At 47.8% G+C, this 18514-nt stretch overlaps 1 protein-coding gene across 1 annotated transcript in view; it reads right to left on the bottom strand.

The window, feature by feature from the left end:
* Nucleotides 1–1880: 1880 nt before the first annotated feature.
* Nucleotides 1881–18514, bottom strand: part of LOC127380226 (sodium- and chloride-dependent GABA transporter 1-like) — a 28540-nt gene continuing 11906 nt past the window's right edge. The window contains exons 7-14 of the mRNA XM_051608919.1: nt 17171–17274; nt 16745–16869; nt 15783–15895; nt 9271–9402; nt 8442–8544; nt 7903–8003; nt 6963–7130; nt 1881–4219 (exon numbers count right to left, since the gene is read on the bottom strand). Coding sequence (XP_051464879.1) covers nt 4115–4219; nt 6963–7130; nt 7903–8003; nt 8442–8544; nt 9271–9402; nt 15783–15895; nt 16745–16869; nt 17171–17274 — 951 coding nt within the window. The 3' untranslated portion in view covers nt 1881–4114. The remainder of the gene's footprint in view (nt 4220–6962; nt 7131–7902; nt 8004–8441; nt 8545–9270; nt 9403–15782; nt 15896–16744; nt 16870–17170; nt 17275–18514) is intronic.

The raw sequence follows: 18514 nt of genomic DNA, 5'->3' as shown, positions 1-18514 counted from the left end.
AATCTCCTTCCAAACTTCAGCACAGGGGTGAGGGGGGCATCCCACCCCTTATCCATGCACGGATCCTCTCTGCTGGGTGAGCTGAAAGGAGAGGGAGGGGTAGTCACCAAGAAGTGACACACCATGGGAACAGCACAAAAGTGGCTCTCATGAAGGAGTCCCTGGCACCGAGCACTGCACCTGCCTTTCAGCTGGTATCCAAAGCCTGAAGTCGCAGAGTCAACACACAGATAGGGCTCCTTCGCTGGACCTGCCCACAGTGGCATTTCTGAGGCGTGGGGTGAGCTCAAGGGGCTGTCCTCATCCCTGCTTTCTCACTAGATGGGAAACTTGCATGTGATGGAGGTGGGAAGGCTTTTTATAAGGCCATGTAGCAATAGGACAAGGGGTAATGGTTTGAAACTGGAAGAGGGTAGATTTAGGTTAAACATTAGGAAGAAATTCTTTTGTGTAAGGGTGGTGAGACACTCTAACAGGTTGCCTGGGGAAGATGTGGATGCCCCCTCACTGGAAGTGTTCAAGAACAAGTTGGATGGGGCTTTGAGCAACCTGGTCTAGTGGAATGTGTCCCTGTCCATGGCAGGGGGCTTGGAAGTAGATGATCTTGAAGGTCTCTTCCAAACCAAACCATTCTATGATTCTATGATTCTAGATCTCAGGATGGGATGGGTTGGAAATGTTGAGGATGGGAATCAGTAAATCAGACAGAGCTTGACTAAGGGCAAATTCCTTCCTGAAAGGCTACAAATGCCAAACTTTGCAGATCCAAACATTCATGTTGGAAATAAAATAGTGCAAAAACAGGGAAGGTCACAAATTCCTTCCAAACAGGCACAGCTCTGCAGACTGCTGGAATATGGGTTTACATGCCTCTTCTAGCAATAACAAGAGATAGCATTGCTTGGCACTGCCATTTATGGAATAAAAAGGAAGAGAAGATAGCTGGAACTTTATAAAAATTTTTATATTGGGATGGAAACTTATTCTTAGGACCCGCATCCTGCAAAAAGCTGAGCTCCTCCGTGGGGTCCTGAGCTCCAGCTTTCAGCAAGCAGAAGAGTTGAGAGTGCTCACAGTGAACAGCTGAACCACAGGCAGGCAGGCACAAGCAACAAGGCTAGAAGGAGAGTGCATGAGAGAAACAGAGAAGTGAGGCTGGTAATAATATAGAGAGATAGAAATGAAGAGAAAGGAGAAGGGAGGGAGGGCTGTAATTTGACACTAGTGGATGCAAAAAAGCAGGCAGAAGCAAACTGAGGTAAGTAATTTCCACTGGATGGATGATAGTGGGGAAGCAGTGAGCTAAGTGAATGAAAAGGAGGCGGGAGGGAAAACAAAGGAGAAGGTCCCAAGCAGAGAAGTGAGAAAATGGTTAAATCTCATCAAATACTCTTATTATAAGTAGCCTGTGTGGGGTGTAGCCCCTGCTGCTAAACCTGGACAGATGTTCTGCACCTGCCACACTCAAGGCCACAAGTCAGAGAGATGCTGGAACTAAAAACCCAGGAAAAAGGAATTGGAGATTTAGGGATTTCCTCAGCCACCAAGGAAGGGACTTTATTTTCTGGACCATTCCTTCTCCATTTCCCTGGTGGAACAACCTGGATGGCACAGCCCTTTGAACACCTCTTCCAGCAACTGAGCTCTTTGACCAAGATTTTAAAAAAATGACCACTCACAGTGATTTGTTCTACCTCAAAACCAGGCTGCAGCAATAAAACTGTAAAAATGTGGTCTTCCATGATTTTAAGGCCCAAGAACTGAGCCCTTTGCCCGTTACCTGCCAGCATAACTCTCAGTTTGCTTTTAAGGGGAGGGAGGTTACATGACCTGGATGCAGAGGCAAAAGCATGTCTAGTAAAAGGTCACTAATGCAGAGATCAGAGGTTAACATCTATTTTCAACACAGATGTCCCTCTCAAAGGACATACATGTATATAAGGAGTGGTTTCCTTTATTATCCAGTTTATAAAAATACGTGAAAGTGGAATAGGAAATTTCAGCTATGCTTACAAATACAAAACAAGGGAAGACAGCATGTCTCTGACTGGCTGAGATTAATTGTGATGAACTATGATTGCAGCTTTCAGCATTTGGCTTTTGGCTTTACAAGATCAAGCCTGTAAATTCAAGTGTTTCCTCATGTCTATTTAGCAGCTGCCATTTTTTGGACGTAAACACCCTAACAACTAGATGTGGGACAGGGAGTGATCTCAGCTCATGGTGCTGGAGAATGCAACACATGCACTCGAGGCCTGGCAGCCACTGCTGCTGAGAGCCAAGACACATCATATGCCACATGGACCAGCACAAATTGGTTACACATCTAAAGCAACGTTGATCGAGATGCATTGGCGAGCTGGCAGGGAACCCAACCCCAAGAGTGACTGATTTCAGCTTTAATCACCAGGTGACTTCTTTCCTCTTTATGCTACTGATACTCAGGCTGGGAGACCAGCAGAAGGACTGGCCCCAGGGATGGGGAGCACAGGACCATGTGCAGCACTGCATGAGATGAATGGGATGCACCATTCCTATGACATTAGTTTATGAATTTATTGCCTCTGAGCTGAGCTTGGAGAGTATGAGCTGGTGGGAAGGCAGGGCAGCAGACCTGGTGATGCTGTCAGGCTGTCAAGGCAGGGGAGGGACTGAGTTGTGCTCAGCCACACTGTGTGCGCACACATATGACGGATGCTCAGCAAGTGCTCTGAGTACATGGGTATCTCCACGTAGGGTCACTGGGAGGCTGTCACAAACAGGAGCACCACTGTTACATTTGAACACAGTGCTATGATGAGCCACCTCCTTTCTCAAGGCTTTATAGACCAGAAATAAGCTGCTGCTTTAGGACTGCTCTGAAACACTTCTCAGCCTTCTCTGAGGGGTTACACACTTCTACAGCATCATTTGCAACAGCTCATGGTCCCCATGCTGTGTGTGTTGGGAGTTGGTATGTGCCAGCACCAGCAGCTGGCTGTACAGATATTCTCCAAGGGAAGTCAGCACTGGTTCATGGGGGTGGGTTTAAGCATGGTGGCTACATCCTACCAGCTTCTCCTGGAGCTCCTGCCTTCCACTGGCTCAGATTCAACTGTTGTCGCTTCCTGAAAAAGCTATAAGCCCCCATGGGCATTATGCTGCATCCTACTGTTCCCCACTTGAGGATGTAGCCACAGAGGGCATTTAGCAGGAACTGCCCTGTTCCAGCAGGGGGGAGATTTGCACCATACTGGAAAGTCTCTCCATCACACAGCAGACCTCTTGCCTCCACACAAAGCTGATTGCAGCTGAGCATGGTCATTGTAGGAGACTGGAACAGCCTCTAGCAAAGAGCACCTACACTTACTCTCTTAACTGTATTTTAGGGTCAGGGAGTGACTCCTGCTCACAGCTGCAGAGGGCAGGAGACCCCAGAAGAAAAAGGCTGCCTGCTCTGCTAGGCTCCAGCTCACAGTGTCAGCCACAATGGATGTGATGAAAACATCTGGGGATTGCACAGGGCTGAGACACAGCGCCTGTGAGCAAAACACACTGTCCTGATGCGATTCTCTAGATCCAGGGTGATGTCCTACAGCTACCAGCATGCCAGACTCCTCACTGGAATCCCTTATTCTGCCACATCCCCTCCAGTTATGCATTTGCTAGTGTTGGTTTATGCTAGATCAATTGACAACTGTCCGGGATTCAAACCTGGTTGCAGCTGGCTCTCTGGGGTGAAAGCGTGGCTGTGTGCTACAGGCTTCTCTGCAGAAGTTCACATGGAAACGCAAGAAGAAGAACACAGAAGTGGTCAGTAATCAGTCTAACTTCTCTAGAAACATCACTTGTCAGCAGGAGGAAGACCTGAGCACTGACCACTCCTCTCTGAGAGCCTGGACCAGGATGTTGCATGATGAAGACAGTCCCTGCACAACACCTTGTGGCAGCTCAGGCAGAGCCTTGGTAAGTTGGGCCAGGAGGAAGAGACATGAGAGGGCTTCTCCACCAGGTCTTCTCTTCAGCAAGTTAAAGCCACCATGAAGCCAGGGACAGTGAGCTGTGCTGGAGGAGCTCAAGGAACAACATGGCATGAGCAGCTACAGGGCAGGGCAAGAAGGTCCAGGCTTTCCTCCTAGACGGCAGCATCTGAGATCTTCCCATTGAAGGACATCTTTGGCTGGAGGCTGTTGTTCTGAGCACGCATCTCTGGCTTGGGCTGTGTCATCTGCTGCAAACGCTGACCAGGAATGAAGGGAGAGAGTGTGTCAGCTGGGGAACTGGGCACAACAGTGGTTGGACAGCCTGGACATGGCAGTGGCTGAGGGTTGGGACCCCATGCCTCAAGCCTCAGAGGTGTCCTTAGTTATAGGGAGAGGGGACAGTTACTCCTCTAGCACCATTCACTGCAAGCTTCTGCAAGTCACCTTTGTTTTGGTGCTGCGTACAGCACAGCAGCTCCTCCTTTTATCTGAAATACAGGAATCATCCCTGTAACATGGACAAACTGTTACCAGGCAATAGCAGTGGCAAGTAGGAGTGGGAGCTGTGATGTCACAGGCTTCAGAACAGACCCATTTTCCCAGTTTCTGTAATTTTTCAACTAGGATTTATTATAAAGCACTACTAAGTAGCTACAGCATGCTGACAAGGTTGAGTGAGGTCTGTGCTGCTGGTGCAGATCAGACCGGTCCACCCGCGGGAACCCTTGCACAAGCAGTGCTTCCTGTCACACTGAGCTGATCAGATGAAAACTGCAGAGCCAAGTAAAGTGAAGGAAGAACTCAGGGTAATATGGAGGGGCAAGTCATTACTGGAGGTGTGTGGATGGAGCATGAGGAGTGATAAAGAAGAGTGAATCACTTTTGCCTGCCGGGAAGGGACTGATGCTGTAAGTTGCAGAACAGAAGGCAGAGGAGGATGGAGCCTGACCTGAATAGACATCACTAAGTCAGGAAGAAGCTCTTCCCAGCAAAGGAAAACAAGCTTCTACTTTCCCATACCTCTGAAGTGTCTGTTGCTGATTGAAGTCCCTGAAATGTTCACTGAGCTGCTTCTGCCATTCATGTGGAGTTTTTTTTCCCCCTTGCTCACATTCATGTTCAGTAGGATCAAAATTACTTGTAATCTTTCCTGTCTGTCAAAACCACTTTATTCAACATTGGCATCTAATTTCCCTCCAGCTCCAGCTCTGTTACAAACTAATCCAGGATCTGTGCATATAAGAGGCCAAAAATTATCTCTGTCTCTCTGACACCAATACACACATTCAGAGAAACCTACATCCTTCCTGCTGCCATCTGCTTCTCACTTCTGAGTCTATGAACACTGGGGAGGAGGTCTGGGTCTCCTGAAGTGTGGGGGTGCTTTTAGAGGGAGAGTGGGATGAGGAGGGTGCACACCAGCCACTTGTGCTGCTGATTGGCACTGCTGGTTTGCACGAGATGCTGAGGGGATGGGTGGAAACACACTAATGAGCTGCCCTCACATGCCAGGACATATTTTCACCATCTTTGGTAGAAATAGGATTGAGATGAGGGAAAGGGTTGAACCATTATCTGTACTTGCAGTCTTCCCTTTCCCTCTTTTCCAGCTCATATTATGAGGGGATAAGGTACCCTTGAAACATCTGAGAAAGGACCTACTATTGGAATAGTTGCTGGTCTTCAACCCCAGATCACCAAAGTGGCTTGACATAACACCCTGGCCTGAGTCCTGCAGGAACCTCAGTAGGAATCTCAACACCAATGGCAAGAACCCAAACTCAGTCTTAGTTGAGATACCAGAAACTGAAAGTAAATCTGAGACACCAAACCAACCCAGTTCCCACATCAGAGCACATCCAAATGGAGAGCTGGGAGGAAGGAAAGTCAAATTCACCCACAACTTGTCCTTAGAGGTAGAGACTCTGAAGCTGACCTCAGACCAGCAATTCCAACCAAAACATTTCTGATTTAAACATCATTCAAAATACAGCATCTATGAAGTAAAATAATGGGATTTTGAAGGTGTCTGGTGGCTGCTGCAGCTGGGCTAGGAATGCCACAAATCAGCACCCCATAAATCAGCCATAAATCAGTCATCAGTGTGACTACTTACACCTGTACCTTGCAGCACACAGCACTGAGCAAGGGACTGACTGCATAGTGCTCTCAAGACTGAATGTCAACACTGTAAAGAAAATCTGAACAGCTATTACTAGGCCTGACATCCAGAGACTTAGGATTCATTGCTACATAAAATCCTGCTCAAATGAAAACCCAAATGTTTTAAACTAGATCAGAGTTGTGAGTATTGTGGGTCCTGCATGAAAGTCTACCTCGCTTCTTACCCCCTCATTCACTGAGTGCCCTTTGCAAAGCACATGACTAACTACCACTGTGCATATTTCTGTCACTAGCAGGTCCTTCTCCTGAGGTATTTGAAGTTTCATGCTCGAGGAAGCCAGTCTCTCTGCTGAGAAGTGCCAGGTAACCATGCCCATAGCCAGGGACTGCCAGGAACCAGGACTTTTCTGGCTTAAGAAACCTCAGGTGTTTCCTTCCAGTCTCTTTCCAGGGCTCCAGTCCTCCACAGCAAAGAGATATCCAGGAGAAGAGGGCTCCGTTTTTGTGATAGTGACAACAGAAAGCTCAATGAGGGACAACAAACTGACCTAAGGAGAGATTACCTGAAGGTCTACACTTGACCAGATGCAGCAAGCCATGTGGTGCCCAAAAGTGCTCCCATCCATCTAGACATGTTAGTGGTCAGCTGTGCCCCTAACTCCTCTCCAGTGAACCCAGGCCACTGGAGGCCATTCTGTGCCCTGGGGCTGATTTGAGCCCTGGAGGAGCGGGTGCACAGAGCTCCTGCAACACTGACCTGAAGTATGCTGACAGCTTTGTAAGAGCAGAGTCTGCTTGGTTCTCCTTAGCTTTAGTTCAGTGTGTGGGGGTTACTCTAAGCAGAGAGCAGAAGAGAAGTGGTGAAGATGTTCATACCTGCTGGAGAGTCCCCGTTGAAGTGAAGAATGAGTACAGCATGTATCCTGGAATCAGTACCATGGAGGACAAAGACATAAGCCAGCCAATGCCTTGTCCCCATGCAGGATAAACATATTTTCCCAGTGTCAGAGGGGTCATTTCCACCACGCTGAAGAAGAACACACCCTGAAAAAGGAAGGGAAGCCATTGAGGTGGAAACATGCAAAATCAGAGTGCATCCATCCATTCTTTCTTTTACTATCCTCTTAGCTCCCAAGAGTCTTACAACAACCTAACAGCTCCTTAAACTAGACTAGATTCTCTCAGTCCACCAAGTGGTAATTTTAAATAATTTCTCCCCTGATTCTCCTATGTGATACTCCTGATCTCCCTTTGCACCAAACTACACAGACAAACAGTGCCCCCACACCAGCTCCTAAGCAAGCTAACAGAATTCTCACAACTGGCCTCGGGAATCTTCATCTTCCTATCACTGGCCTTCTCATGCCATTCCTTGTATCTCTGCCGGAAGCGCAGGAACCAGCAAAGGCTAAGTTGATCTGCTGTCAGCTATACTACATGTGCTGATGTCCCTGACTCCAACAAGCCTATCAGGGGGCAAGGCTGGAGTTGGAGTAGCTGAGAGTCTTCATCAGAACCAATAATAGCTTTTTAAAACACGACATCATTTGCTTATCTTTTGACATATCAGAAAGAAGATTGAAGAACTGATGGCATTATTTAGATTAAAACCATCACCTAGAGTTTTTCTTATGGGTGATTTCCAGTGATCAAAGTGAAGGAGTCTCCTGTACTACTTTGTCCATCTCAGGTCTGCCTAGAACCACCTTGAAACACACCTATACTGCACTGAGAACACAGTGTTTCCCCTATAGCCCATCCAAGCTAAGAGGTCCTTCTGGATGCACTCCTATAGATAACATGCCTCCATCCTTACCAGGCAGACAATAGGAGTGAAGAAGGCCCAGCAGATCTTCCACCAGATACAAGGTTGGTATCCAATCATTTCTTCAATGTTTCTGTAAAATCTGTTCACACCTACAAGAAGAAATTAGTGTTAAAAAAACATCCCTTCTCAGCACCATGGTCATCTCTTCTCATTACAGAGCACAGGCCAGGCACAGCAAGAGGGTAATGATGCTGTGGTATGAGAAGCTATCTGGAGGGGACAGGGGACTGGAACACAAAAGCAGACTTGTGCTAGCAGCTTCCATGTTCCTGGTGCCCTCTTGAAGGACCAGAGGGCAGGACTCTAGGCATCTGCCAGTTTGTGCAGAGGTCTTTGTGGCAGCCTGGAGAAATGAGATGACAGCCTCTCACTCCTGATTTTCTATAGTTATCAGCTTGTCCTGGTTTGAGCCAGGATGAAGTTATTTTCAGTTGCAAAGCTTTCTTTGGTTTAATTGTAGGAGGCTTCTGAAATAGCTCACTGTTTCCACAGAAAAAAAATAAAGGAACAACATCCTTTGTGCTTACCATAACACCAAGAAATTGAGATGGTCTCAAAGAAGACAAGGAAGAGAAGACACATGCCACTGGCTGAGTAGTAATCAAACAGCTTGAAGACATAAATGCCTCCCTGAGAAGATGAAACCAGGGACAAGGAGTTTAGTTATAGCTTATGGTAAACAATCTCAGCTGGCTGCTTGGATTGCCACTATCTGCATCTGCTGGCTTTAATGTTAATTTCCCTGAATCTGGCATTGCAATATTTCCACCAGAGTCTAGTTCCCAGCAGCAAAACTGATGTGCTCTCAAAGACAATTAGCCAACCTGTTCAGGCATGGCCGAGGGTGAGAAGAGCAGGGATTCACTAGGATTCCTTACTTTTCTCTGTTTCACATGGAGTCACTTCATTTAGTCTGCTCTTCCCCTTCCACGAGATTTGCTGACTTGCCTCCTCATGAACCTACAGTGCCCCACAGTTGGTCTCCAGGCTATTCAGCCCTGACACACGTGAACCTTGGCTTCAGCCCCAGAAGGGCTTCAGAGCCCCAACAGACTGGTCTTATTTATGCTACCTTAACCCCTTGCACTAAACATTCCCTCAGCTTGGGCTGTGTTTGCTTTAGCCATTTTTGGCAAGTTGCAGAAGAACAAGCCAGTCTGACAGCAGGATGGTGGTAAAAATTATGGAAGCATTTCAAGTCACTTGAGACATGGCAGTGATGAGCAAGCCCACTTATTCAGCATTAGGATGGTTCCCAGGGATGCTGTCGCTTCTCCTGAAGCTTTTGGTGCTGCTGTGCTATGCCAGTGTGACTGGAAGGGTGTTGTGAATGGAGACACAAGCAGCTGGCTGTACCTGGGTGATGTTGGAGAATCCAATGATGTAGGAGATGAAACAGACTACTGCGATGAAGATCTTCTTCCTGGCTCTCAGGAGATGAGGAAACTCATCCATCAAGGCTGTAATGAACCCTTCTACGGTGCAGAACTATGGGAAAAGGCATACACCAAAGACTTATATGAAACTATCTTATCCTGCCACCACCACCTCCAACATTTAACTCTAATGCCAAGATCTTCATTGCTCTAAGTGCTCTCTGCAGATACTAGAAAAGGAGGCACCTCTGCACAAAGTTGGCCCCTCTCTCCTCCACTGAACATAGAAGGAGCTAAAAGAACCAGGGCTAAATGCTTAAAATTAGCTCAGCTGAATCTCCACTTTCTGCCTCCTGTGGAAAGCCTCCTCTTTCTTCCCCTGGGCTCTTGAGGGCCTCCCTGCCCCTGCCCTGCTCCCCAGGTGCTCTCTCCCAGCAATAGGTCTGTCGGCTCCTGAGCCATGTGCAGGACCTGGCTTGTGCTTCCTTTCCCACCTGTGCTCTTCCCAGCCTTTTGCAACAGTGCTTGTGCTGTTCCCCCACCTAAAACACAAATTAAGGAGCTGCATTAGCCCACTCTCACATGCATGTGCATAGGAAAAACATCTCTGAGTACCCAGTCCTTCACTTTATTGCAAGCACACTACGTTAAGTGGACGCAGTGCATGAAAAGCCCATCCTCACAGCACAAGGTCTTTCTAGAGCTGAAAATACCTGGCTGGCTTGTGCACTGCTCTACCAGGTACAGTATATTAGTGCTGTCTGCACCATAACACATAAAGAAGTCCCCTACTTTATGTGCTACCTTCAAACCAGCTTTCCTACTAGTTCTGCCTATGACATGAGGACAGTTGGACTGTATATATGTGAAGTCCCTCCCCCCTGTTTTTTGTTAAATTGTGAGATTCACTTTTATGTCTCCCTCACAGAAACCACTGGTAACTTAGAGCTCCCAGCAAGCACATCATGCCTCTAGCAGAAATACTGGGACGTTTACAAGGGCAGCAAGGTCCTAGTTTCCCTGGTCACCTTCAGTAAATGTGCAAGCCAGTGAAATGAAAATGAAAGAATGTTGCTCTTGGATGTCAGGGACCTCCCAGTCCCTGGGAGAACGCTCTAAAAGTGCTGGCATTTTTAGATTCAGCTTTGAATAGGGAAAAAAAGAAGACAAAAAACCTAGAGTGGAGGTAGAGGCAGATGTACACAAACTAAAAAGAACAGCAGATGGCTGGAAAGATGTATGGAAGAAAAGCAGGGCGTCTGAACCATGCCTATGGCTGGGCAGAGATGTCAGAAGAGCTGGCACACCTCTGGCCACTGGGGCTGGCTTCCACCTGGGCACAGATTGAGGCAAAGGGTGATATTTCTGCCCAGGGTTTTATATCCACATGGTGCAGTGTGGAAAGCCAGAATTCCCAGAGGGCCAAAGCTCACCTGCTTCAACCTGAATTTTTAATGAGTAAAGCCTTTTATTTTGGGCACAGGAGCTATTAAAGCATTTTTGCCATTTGCACATGGGTCAAGCTGCCTTTATACTCATTGATAGTGAGGTATTCATCCCATCCCACCTGGTTTGTTGTCTGAAAGAATTGGGACTGGACTGGCACCACGGTGGGAAGAGCTGGTGTAACAACAAAAAAACTCCAACCAAAAAGTCGTAAATTATTCCTCCCACACAGATGCATGGCCAGGCACTGCTTGAGCCATGGGCAGAGCCAGGCAGCCTGGCACCAGGCAAGGCAGAGAGGGAAAAGGGTTTGGAGAGGGGCTGGGGGTGATCAGGGACAGAGGATGGATGTGAGAGGTGTCCAGCAGAGAAGAAAGAGAAATAATGCCTCACGTTATGGAAGGGAGTAAAACCAACAGTCTTTTCGTGCGTGAAGAGGGATGGAAGACAAGGAAAGCACAGAGGGAAGGACAGGGAGATAAGTGGTAAGGAACAGGACTACAAAGTAAATTGAAACCTCTTTGCCTCGTATCAAAATTAATCTGGTATGTAACTAATGAGGTGAGAAACTAAATGGTGGAATGCTGATTTTTCTAGTCATAAAAAAGGCAATGGCCTTCATACCACTAACTGAAAATTGCCACCTGCGAGGCTCAGGCCTCAGCTGTGATGCAGCCTGGAGGAGGTTTACTTTTCCAACCCTGGGGACTGTGGATCCCTGGCTGACCTGGGATCCACATCTCCCAGCCTGCATACCCAACCTAAGATGCACGCGTGAGTTAAGTAGACACCTGAATGACAGCATGCTGCTTTCAGGAATGATGAGGATCTAGTCATTGTCATGACTCCTGGTCTCACCCTTGCCCTGTGTGTGCACTTGTGTGTGCAGGTGGACACATACACACACCTGTGTACACACACACCCACCTGCATGCACACTTCATTCTGCGCACCAAATAGTTTCATTTTTCTCACTGTCTCCAGCCACAATTTTTAGCACATATCCTGTTCTTCTCATGCCTTGCCCCATGCTATTGTTTCTCACCTAAACATTTTATTTCCATTCACTTTTATCTTTTTGCTCTTTTTTGCCTTCAGGAGCTTAATCATTACACAAGCTGCCGGCTCTAACAACCTGGGCTTGGGAGTCAATAGAGGTGGCACCTCAGTTTGAATGAAAGTCTGTCCCCCTTCACCTCCCAGAGTCAGGGGCTTGCTATCCCCTTGGCCATGAGGAGCAACCTGATTGGGATGCAAGGGCCCACAAGGGGTACAATCACAGCTGCCAGATGTGCAGCAGAGAGCCACAAGGGGCAGGTCTCCCTGCTGGCAGCAGGAATTCCTCATGAATAACCTGTGAGAGGTGGCCTCACATGGGGCAGGCTTGCAGTCACAAGGCTCACTAGCTCCTTTGGGCACAGAACGCCTGATCTGGAAACTGGTAGGTTAAAGGAAAGTATTAGCATATTATGCAAGAGAGTCTAGATGCAAGAGAGCTAAAGCCTGGATGGATCAGAGGCAGAGTGAACATAAAGGCAGACGAGTGGCAAGCGGGGGCACAGGAGGGAGGCATGTGTAGATGTAGCTGTGCTCCATCTGCAGAAGACTTGCTATCTAAGCTAATGGACACAGGTGGACCTGCCCTCACCATCATTCAGGGGCTGGGGCTTGTCACTGCATTGCAAACACAGACATCAGCCCTACCTTCCTTTGCTAGCCAGGCTTCCAAGCATCGATGCTGCACCCACAGTCCCCTGCCCAGCTGGTGAAAAGAGGTAGCCCCAGACCAGCAGCTCTGGAGGGTGCAAGAAATAAATGCCCTATGGCCCTGCTGTGCTGACTCAGACTGGGCTGCTGACCCAGGTGAAAAAATGGCTGCTCCCCACCTGCAAATACCACAAATTATATTTAATCAGCACATAGCAACTTTTTTAACTTGATGCTTCAAAATGTGTGTGCAATTGCAGCCAGTGTTACTTGTTTTACACCCATAAGCTGCCATGGTGTTAATGACATGTTTGATTGAATCAGAGCTCCAGCATGGAGACAGAAAGCTTTTTCACATGTATTTATCTGTGTTTTTAAAAAAGCTTGTTGTCCTTTTCCTGCTTTGTTCCCTCCCCTTCCTCCTCCTCCTCCTCCTCCTCCTCCTCCTCCTTCTCCTTCTCCTTCTCCTTCTCCTCCTCCTTCTCCTTCTCCTTCTCCTTCTCCTTCTCCTTCTCCTTCTCCTTCTCCTCCTCCTCCTCCTCCTCCTTCTCCTCCTCCTCCTCCTCCTCCTCCTCCTCCTCCTCCACCACCTCATCTTTCTCCTCCACCTCCTCCTCCTCCTCCAGGCTATGATAGCCCCCCACAGACTGCCTGCCCTCAGGACTAGCAGTCAGAAGGAACTAGGAGAATTTCAAGTGGTATTTCAGAAGCAAATGCAGCAAATAAATTCACACAGTGCTTAGAGGGCTTATTGTCATGTCTTGGAATATTTACCAGTGCTGAGTGAATAATCCATGGAGATTTTTTTTTTTTTTTTCTATAAATGTAGCTTATTTTGGAACATTTAGTCCTTATTTGAAATTATTTGCCAAATAATGTCTGTGGTAATGCAGACATGAGTTTTATGATATGTTTATGTGAGTGTGCCATAACTAAATACCAGGTTTAGTTGATTATATTTTCCTGGAAACCAGGTGCCACATTTCAGGAACAGGTCTGAGTCTGATTATGAACTAGACTTGGGTTTGTGAACACTACCTCTAATCCAAAAGAACACCCATTTTGTACCCGTGGCTTGCACTGCACAGGAAGAGCACACAGGCACAGGGGAGGATGTGATAGACCAAGCACAGGCTTTTGAAGGAGCCTTTGATTTTAATGCAGTCTAAAGGGAGGCCCACTGCAACTGACTGCTTCACTGGGTATCTGCATTTTATGCTGGATTATCAAGAAAAAAAAGTATCATTCCATGCAAAAAGATAGAAATCATTATTATTTTTGTGTTTTGTGAGGGCTCTGCGGGGTGCAGGGTAGAGAACTTCTGCTACATTCAGCTGCTTCCCCCTCAAACACCTTGTAAGATTTATCTAATGGCAAAGCAGTCAGGGTACCCAGGCACCAGCATTTCCCAAGGCGTGGCTCCTTCCTCTACGAGGATCTATCCCTGCTCACCTACAAACCAGGCTAGGTTTCTTCCACTCTGCCCAGGGACACTTTTGTTATCAAAAAGAATGCTGAAATGCTGTTTCTAACCATCACTCCCATGGCAAAGCCCTAATTCAAACACCTCATAAGTGCTTTTCTCAGGACAACCTGTCGATGCTGTGTCAGAGCACTGTGGTCTGGCTGGAGACTGGTACTTTCTGCAGGGATGCTCCTCCCAGCTCCTGGCAGTAGAGAAGATGGAAATTTTCTTCCCTAACCTATGTGAGTAAGCCAAAGTAATGACATTTTCTTGACAGTGCCTCACAGTAAATGCTGTTTGCTCAGGGTGCCCCATGACACAATAAAGAAAATGGAAACCATTCAAAATGCCAAGCGAGCTGCAATGAGCACAAACTATGATCATGCAGACACAAAATGAAACAGTTAATACCTTTCCCCCTTATTTTACATACTTTTTCTTGGGGGCTGGGGGGAAGAAATTACACATTACAAGCGCAAAGCAGTTATTACTGGAAATCTTCTTTCCCTTTTCCTTGCACCAAAGTATTTTGGCAGGGATAGTTTCCCACTAGCTCTACTTTGAGCCCGTGAGCTCAGCTGCCAGGGTCACCCAGGAAGGTGGGGAGATACGGTACCTCCACAGCAGCACTGGTGCTCCACTAGGGCCAAAAATTGATCAGAACAGAGAAAAGCTTTCCAAAGATCCCCTCCTCTTACAGGGAAATGGTGATTGTCTTATAAGGCTGACTGGCTCTGCTGGGCTGCTGAAAGCTGGTTATTATTTTTAATTGGCAGCAGGACAAGGACTGATGCATTGGGTAGTGGACAGATACTGCCACACTTGCAGCATATTCACTGTTCCTGAAGCAGCCCATGACTCTGTGGGAAGCCCACACTGGAGCAGTCTGTTCCTGAGGGGCTGCATCTCCTGGGATGGACTCATGGCAGAGGGGTTTGTGAAGGATTCTCTCCCATGGGAGCTACTGTGCAGTGGTGCAGGGGAAGACTGTGAGGAATTCTTCTCCCTGAGGAGGAAGGAACTGCAGAAAACAACATGTGACACACTGACTCTAAACCCCATCCCCTCTCCCACTGTGGGGAAGGAGGAAGAGAAATCTGGAATAGTAATTTGGGCCTGGGAAGAAGGGAGGAGTGGAGTAAGGTGTTTAAGCTCTGGTCTTTGTTTTCTCTTTGTCCTGTTTGCATCTGGTTAGTGATAAATTAATTTTATTTTATTTTTTCCCCAAGTTGAGTCTGTTTTGCCCATGACCATAATTGTTGAGTGAACCCTTCTTGTCCTTGTCTCAACCCACAAACTTTCAGTGGGATTTTCTCCTTCCCATCTCACAGTGGGGGGAGGGGTGAGTGAATGGCCAAGAGGTTCTTTGTTGTCACCTGGACCTAAACCATAGCACAAGTGATAGAACAAGAGGAATTGGACTCAACTTGCACCAGAGGAAGTTTTGATTAGGTATTAAAAGAAACTTCTTCACTGAAAGGGTGACTAAACACTGGAATAGACTGCCCAGGGACATGGTTGAATCACCATCCCTGAAGGTGTTTAAAAGGCTTATAAATGTGTTGCTTAGGAACATGGCTTAAGCAGTGGACTTGGTAGACTTAGGTTAGTGGAGTTAGGTTATGGTTGGACATGTTGATCTTTAAGATCTTTTCCAACCAGAATGATTCTGTGATTTTTATGACATGCCCGCCTTAGGGAAGAAAGCAGTGACAGTGGCCACATGGGGGACTTTGATTCATGCAGTTGCATCTCACCATTAAGGGTAAGAAAAGACACCACTCAGCACTGTCCCAAAGTGCAGAAGGGGACACCACCATTGTATCTGAAGATATCTTTATCTCTTACCCCACTTTGTCCCTGGGTCATCTCACCTGACTATCCAGACCCAACATCATCAGCATGGAGAAGAAGAGGATCGACCAGAGCGGGGACAGGGGCAGCTGAGTTACCACCTGCGGGTAGGCAAGGAAAGCCAGTCCAGGGCCTGTGGTAATAAAAAAAGGAATGAGCACTTGTTTATAAAGCATTTGATGGGAAGTTTGAGCTAAGAGTCACAGTGGAACAGAGAGAAAATTATCAGAGTCAGGAATTGCAGGTATTTAATACAGGAGCTAGGAACACCTGAGCCTTCGGCCATGACACAACAACTCTGTTGGGTTCACGGGGGGGGGGGGGGGGGGGGGGGCAGGGGCAGCAATGACAGGATAAATGTTTTGTCTTTTCTCTTCCTGCAAGCAAGAAAGTAATCAAATTACTGCTACCAAACAGAGCTGGAGCACTTTGCTAGAAAAACAAATTGATACTTACAGCTGGTTATAACTTTCCTGATGCCCTTTTTTTTTTTTTCTTCCAACACAAAATGCTATTTCTTGAGATAACAGCCTTCTCAGGAAAGGCAGCATTTTCAAAATATGTCTTTGTGTAAAAAGACACAGTCCCATCTTGGTTAAAAAATTATTCTTCTTTACAATTTCAAAATTTTGCATGGAAAAGTGACTCTAAAGTTTGATCACATCTACTGAAAACATAGGCAGTATCTATTCTGCATAGGAAAGCTTCAAAAAGCAAATGGCCTAAATATTTCACTGCAGCAAAAGCACATAAAACTTCAGCAGTAAAAGAAGGTGAATATTAAAAGCGAGTGGAGATGCCCCTTGCAGCCAGAGTGTGATGAATATCAGTTGGAGGTGCCTGAGCCCCATCTTGATAGGAGAGCGTGCAAAAAGGTTTGCACGCTTGGGTTCTGGTCAGGAGAGGCCTGGGAGCATCTCATGCTGACTGATAAATTGCTCTCAAAGATTGCTGTTGCACTTGAACCTAAGTTTCTGCTTACCTGACGAGGCCAGCTCTGAAATCGACTTCTTCGTGATGTGTGACATGAAGCCAACAATAGAGAAAATAACAAATCCGGCAAAGATGCTTGTCGTGGAGTTTATACAGCAGACAATAATGGAGTCTCTGGAAGAGAGAAAGAAAGAAAAGAAACCACCTGCAGATCCCTACCAAGAGGCTAGGAATGAAAAGTGGCATAAACAAAAGCCCAGGCCCTTCCAAGAGCAGTTCCCATGCCTTGGAGAGGTGACACGTTAAGCGTGCTGCAGTTGGGGGAACCCCATGATGACAACTGCAGCCTGCCCCCTGGGCTGCATGTGGCCAGGGAGGGGACATCAGAGATCAGGCATCCCCAGACCCACTGTGACCCCCTCCCTCACTCCTGAGCACTCCTTGCCACACAGGAGGCTGGGAAAAACTGACAGACCTGTAGACATTGTTGTGGAAAGTGTTGTAGCTTCCCAGTGCAATCAGGGACCCCAGCCCTAGGCCGTAAGAAAAGAAGATCTGTGTGGCTGCATCCATCCAGACCTGTGGAGAAGAAGTCAGTTTTGAGTCTGTCTTCCTCTGCGCTGCCATCTTGGTGGATCCAGCCCTCCAAGCACAGCTGCCCTCCCTCCTTTGAGCGATAGCTGGGCGCCAAGGGGATGGGTGAGACACCTGGACACTTTGGCATTCATCCTGTCTATCAGAGAGGGTGTGGGAGCTGCTGGGGCCAAAATCTTAGTGTTTTTGCTTTGTCAGGTAAGGCTGTCGCACCTTGGAGACAAACACCAGCCTCTGGACAATGCCACCCATCATGCCCTCTAGCTTTTGCAAACATGCTGCCCAGGTTGCACAGGGAGACGAGCACAGCGGGAGGGACTCCATGCTGCTGAGCTGTTGCAGGAGACATGTCTGCAGTGGGAGGGACTCCATGTTGCAGGAGCATCTCCTGCAGTAGCTCAGCTCAGGGCTAGCGAGGTAGCTGGATGCAGGCCATGCGCTTGGCCACCCAGTCCACTGGGGTGGTTAGGACCTGCAGGCACCGTGTCACTAGGGCCACAGATGCCTGTGATGCTGGCTGCTGCACCAAGCTCCAAGGAAATATTTGGGCTACTGGATGGAAATGTCACAGAAGCCACCTTGAAACCTGTAGCTGTTTTACTGCCAGCTGGGCTGAACACACCTGAAGAACTGAGTTTTCCCTACCTTCCTGAACACACATCTCCAAGATAAGGTAGGGCTCAGAGCTGGTGGTCCAGGTGGAAAGGAGAGTAATGAAGACAGCCAGTGTGTCCCCATTTCACCTGTGGGGAGGTGAGGCTGTGCATTTTTGTCTCACAGGCATGGCCAAAGCATGCTGCCTCCTGGAGCCACCACCTGTCTCACAGCTCCACGGGGTCCGCAGGGCCCCTGCCCATCACCCCATGGGAGGGGGGCTGCATAGGGACTTCAACACAGGACACTGAGTTGGAGATGTGGCATTTGTCTCTCCTGCTTGCAGTGTCAGAAGGGAGCTTGCTAGAGTGCAATGCCTCCCAAGGAGGAGGAGGAGGAGCAGGGGGTCTGCGTCCTCCTCACATGGCAAGTGCATCAAGAGCACAGTCCAGCCCAGCACCAGATGTACAGCCCCAGCTCTCTGAAACCTGTGGCTTGAGGCTGCTTCTAGGGATGGAGCAAGGGTTGTGTGTCCCATTTTCTGAACTATGTCCCTCTGGCCTTGGTGCAGGTTGGAATCATCTGAATTTGTGTGTGTGTCCACTCGCTTTCCCACAGCAGCCCCCTGAGG

This window comes from Apus apus, chromosome 1 (assembly GCF_020740795.1).
Source record: "Apus apus isolate bApuApu2 chromosome 1, bApuApu2.pri.cur, whole genome shotgun sequence".
Lineage (NCBI taxonomy): Eukaryota > Metazoa > Chordata > Aves > Apodiformes > Apodidae > Apus > Apus apus.
This window is presented reverse-complemented; position numbering and strand designations above follow the sequence as displayed.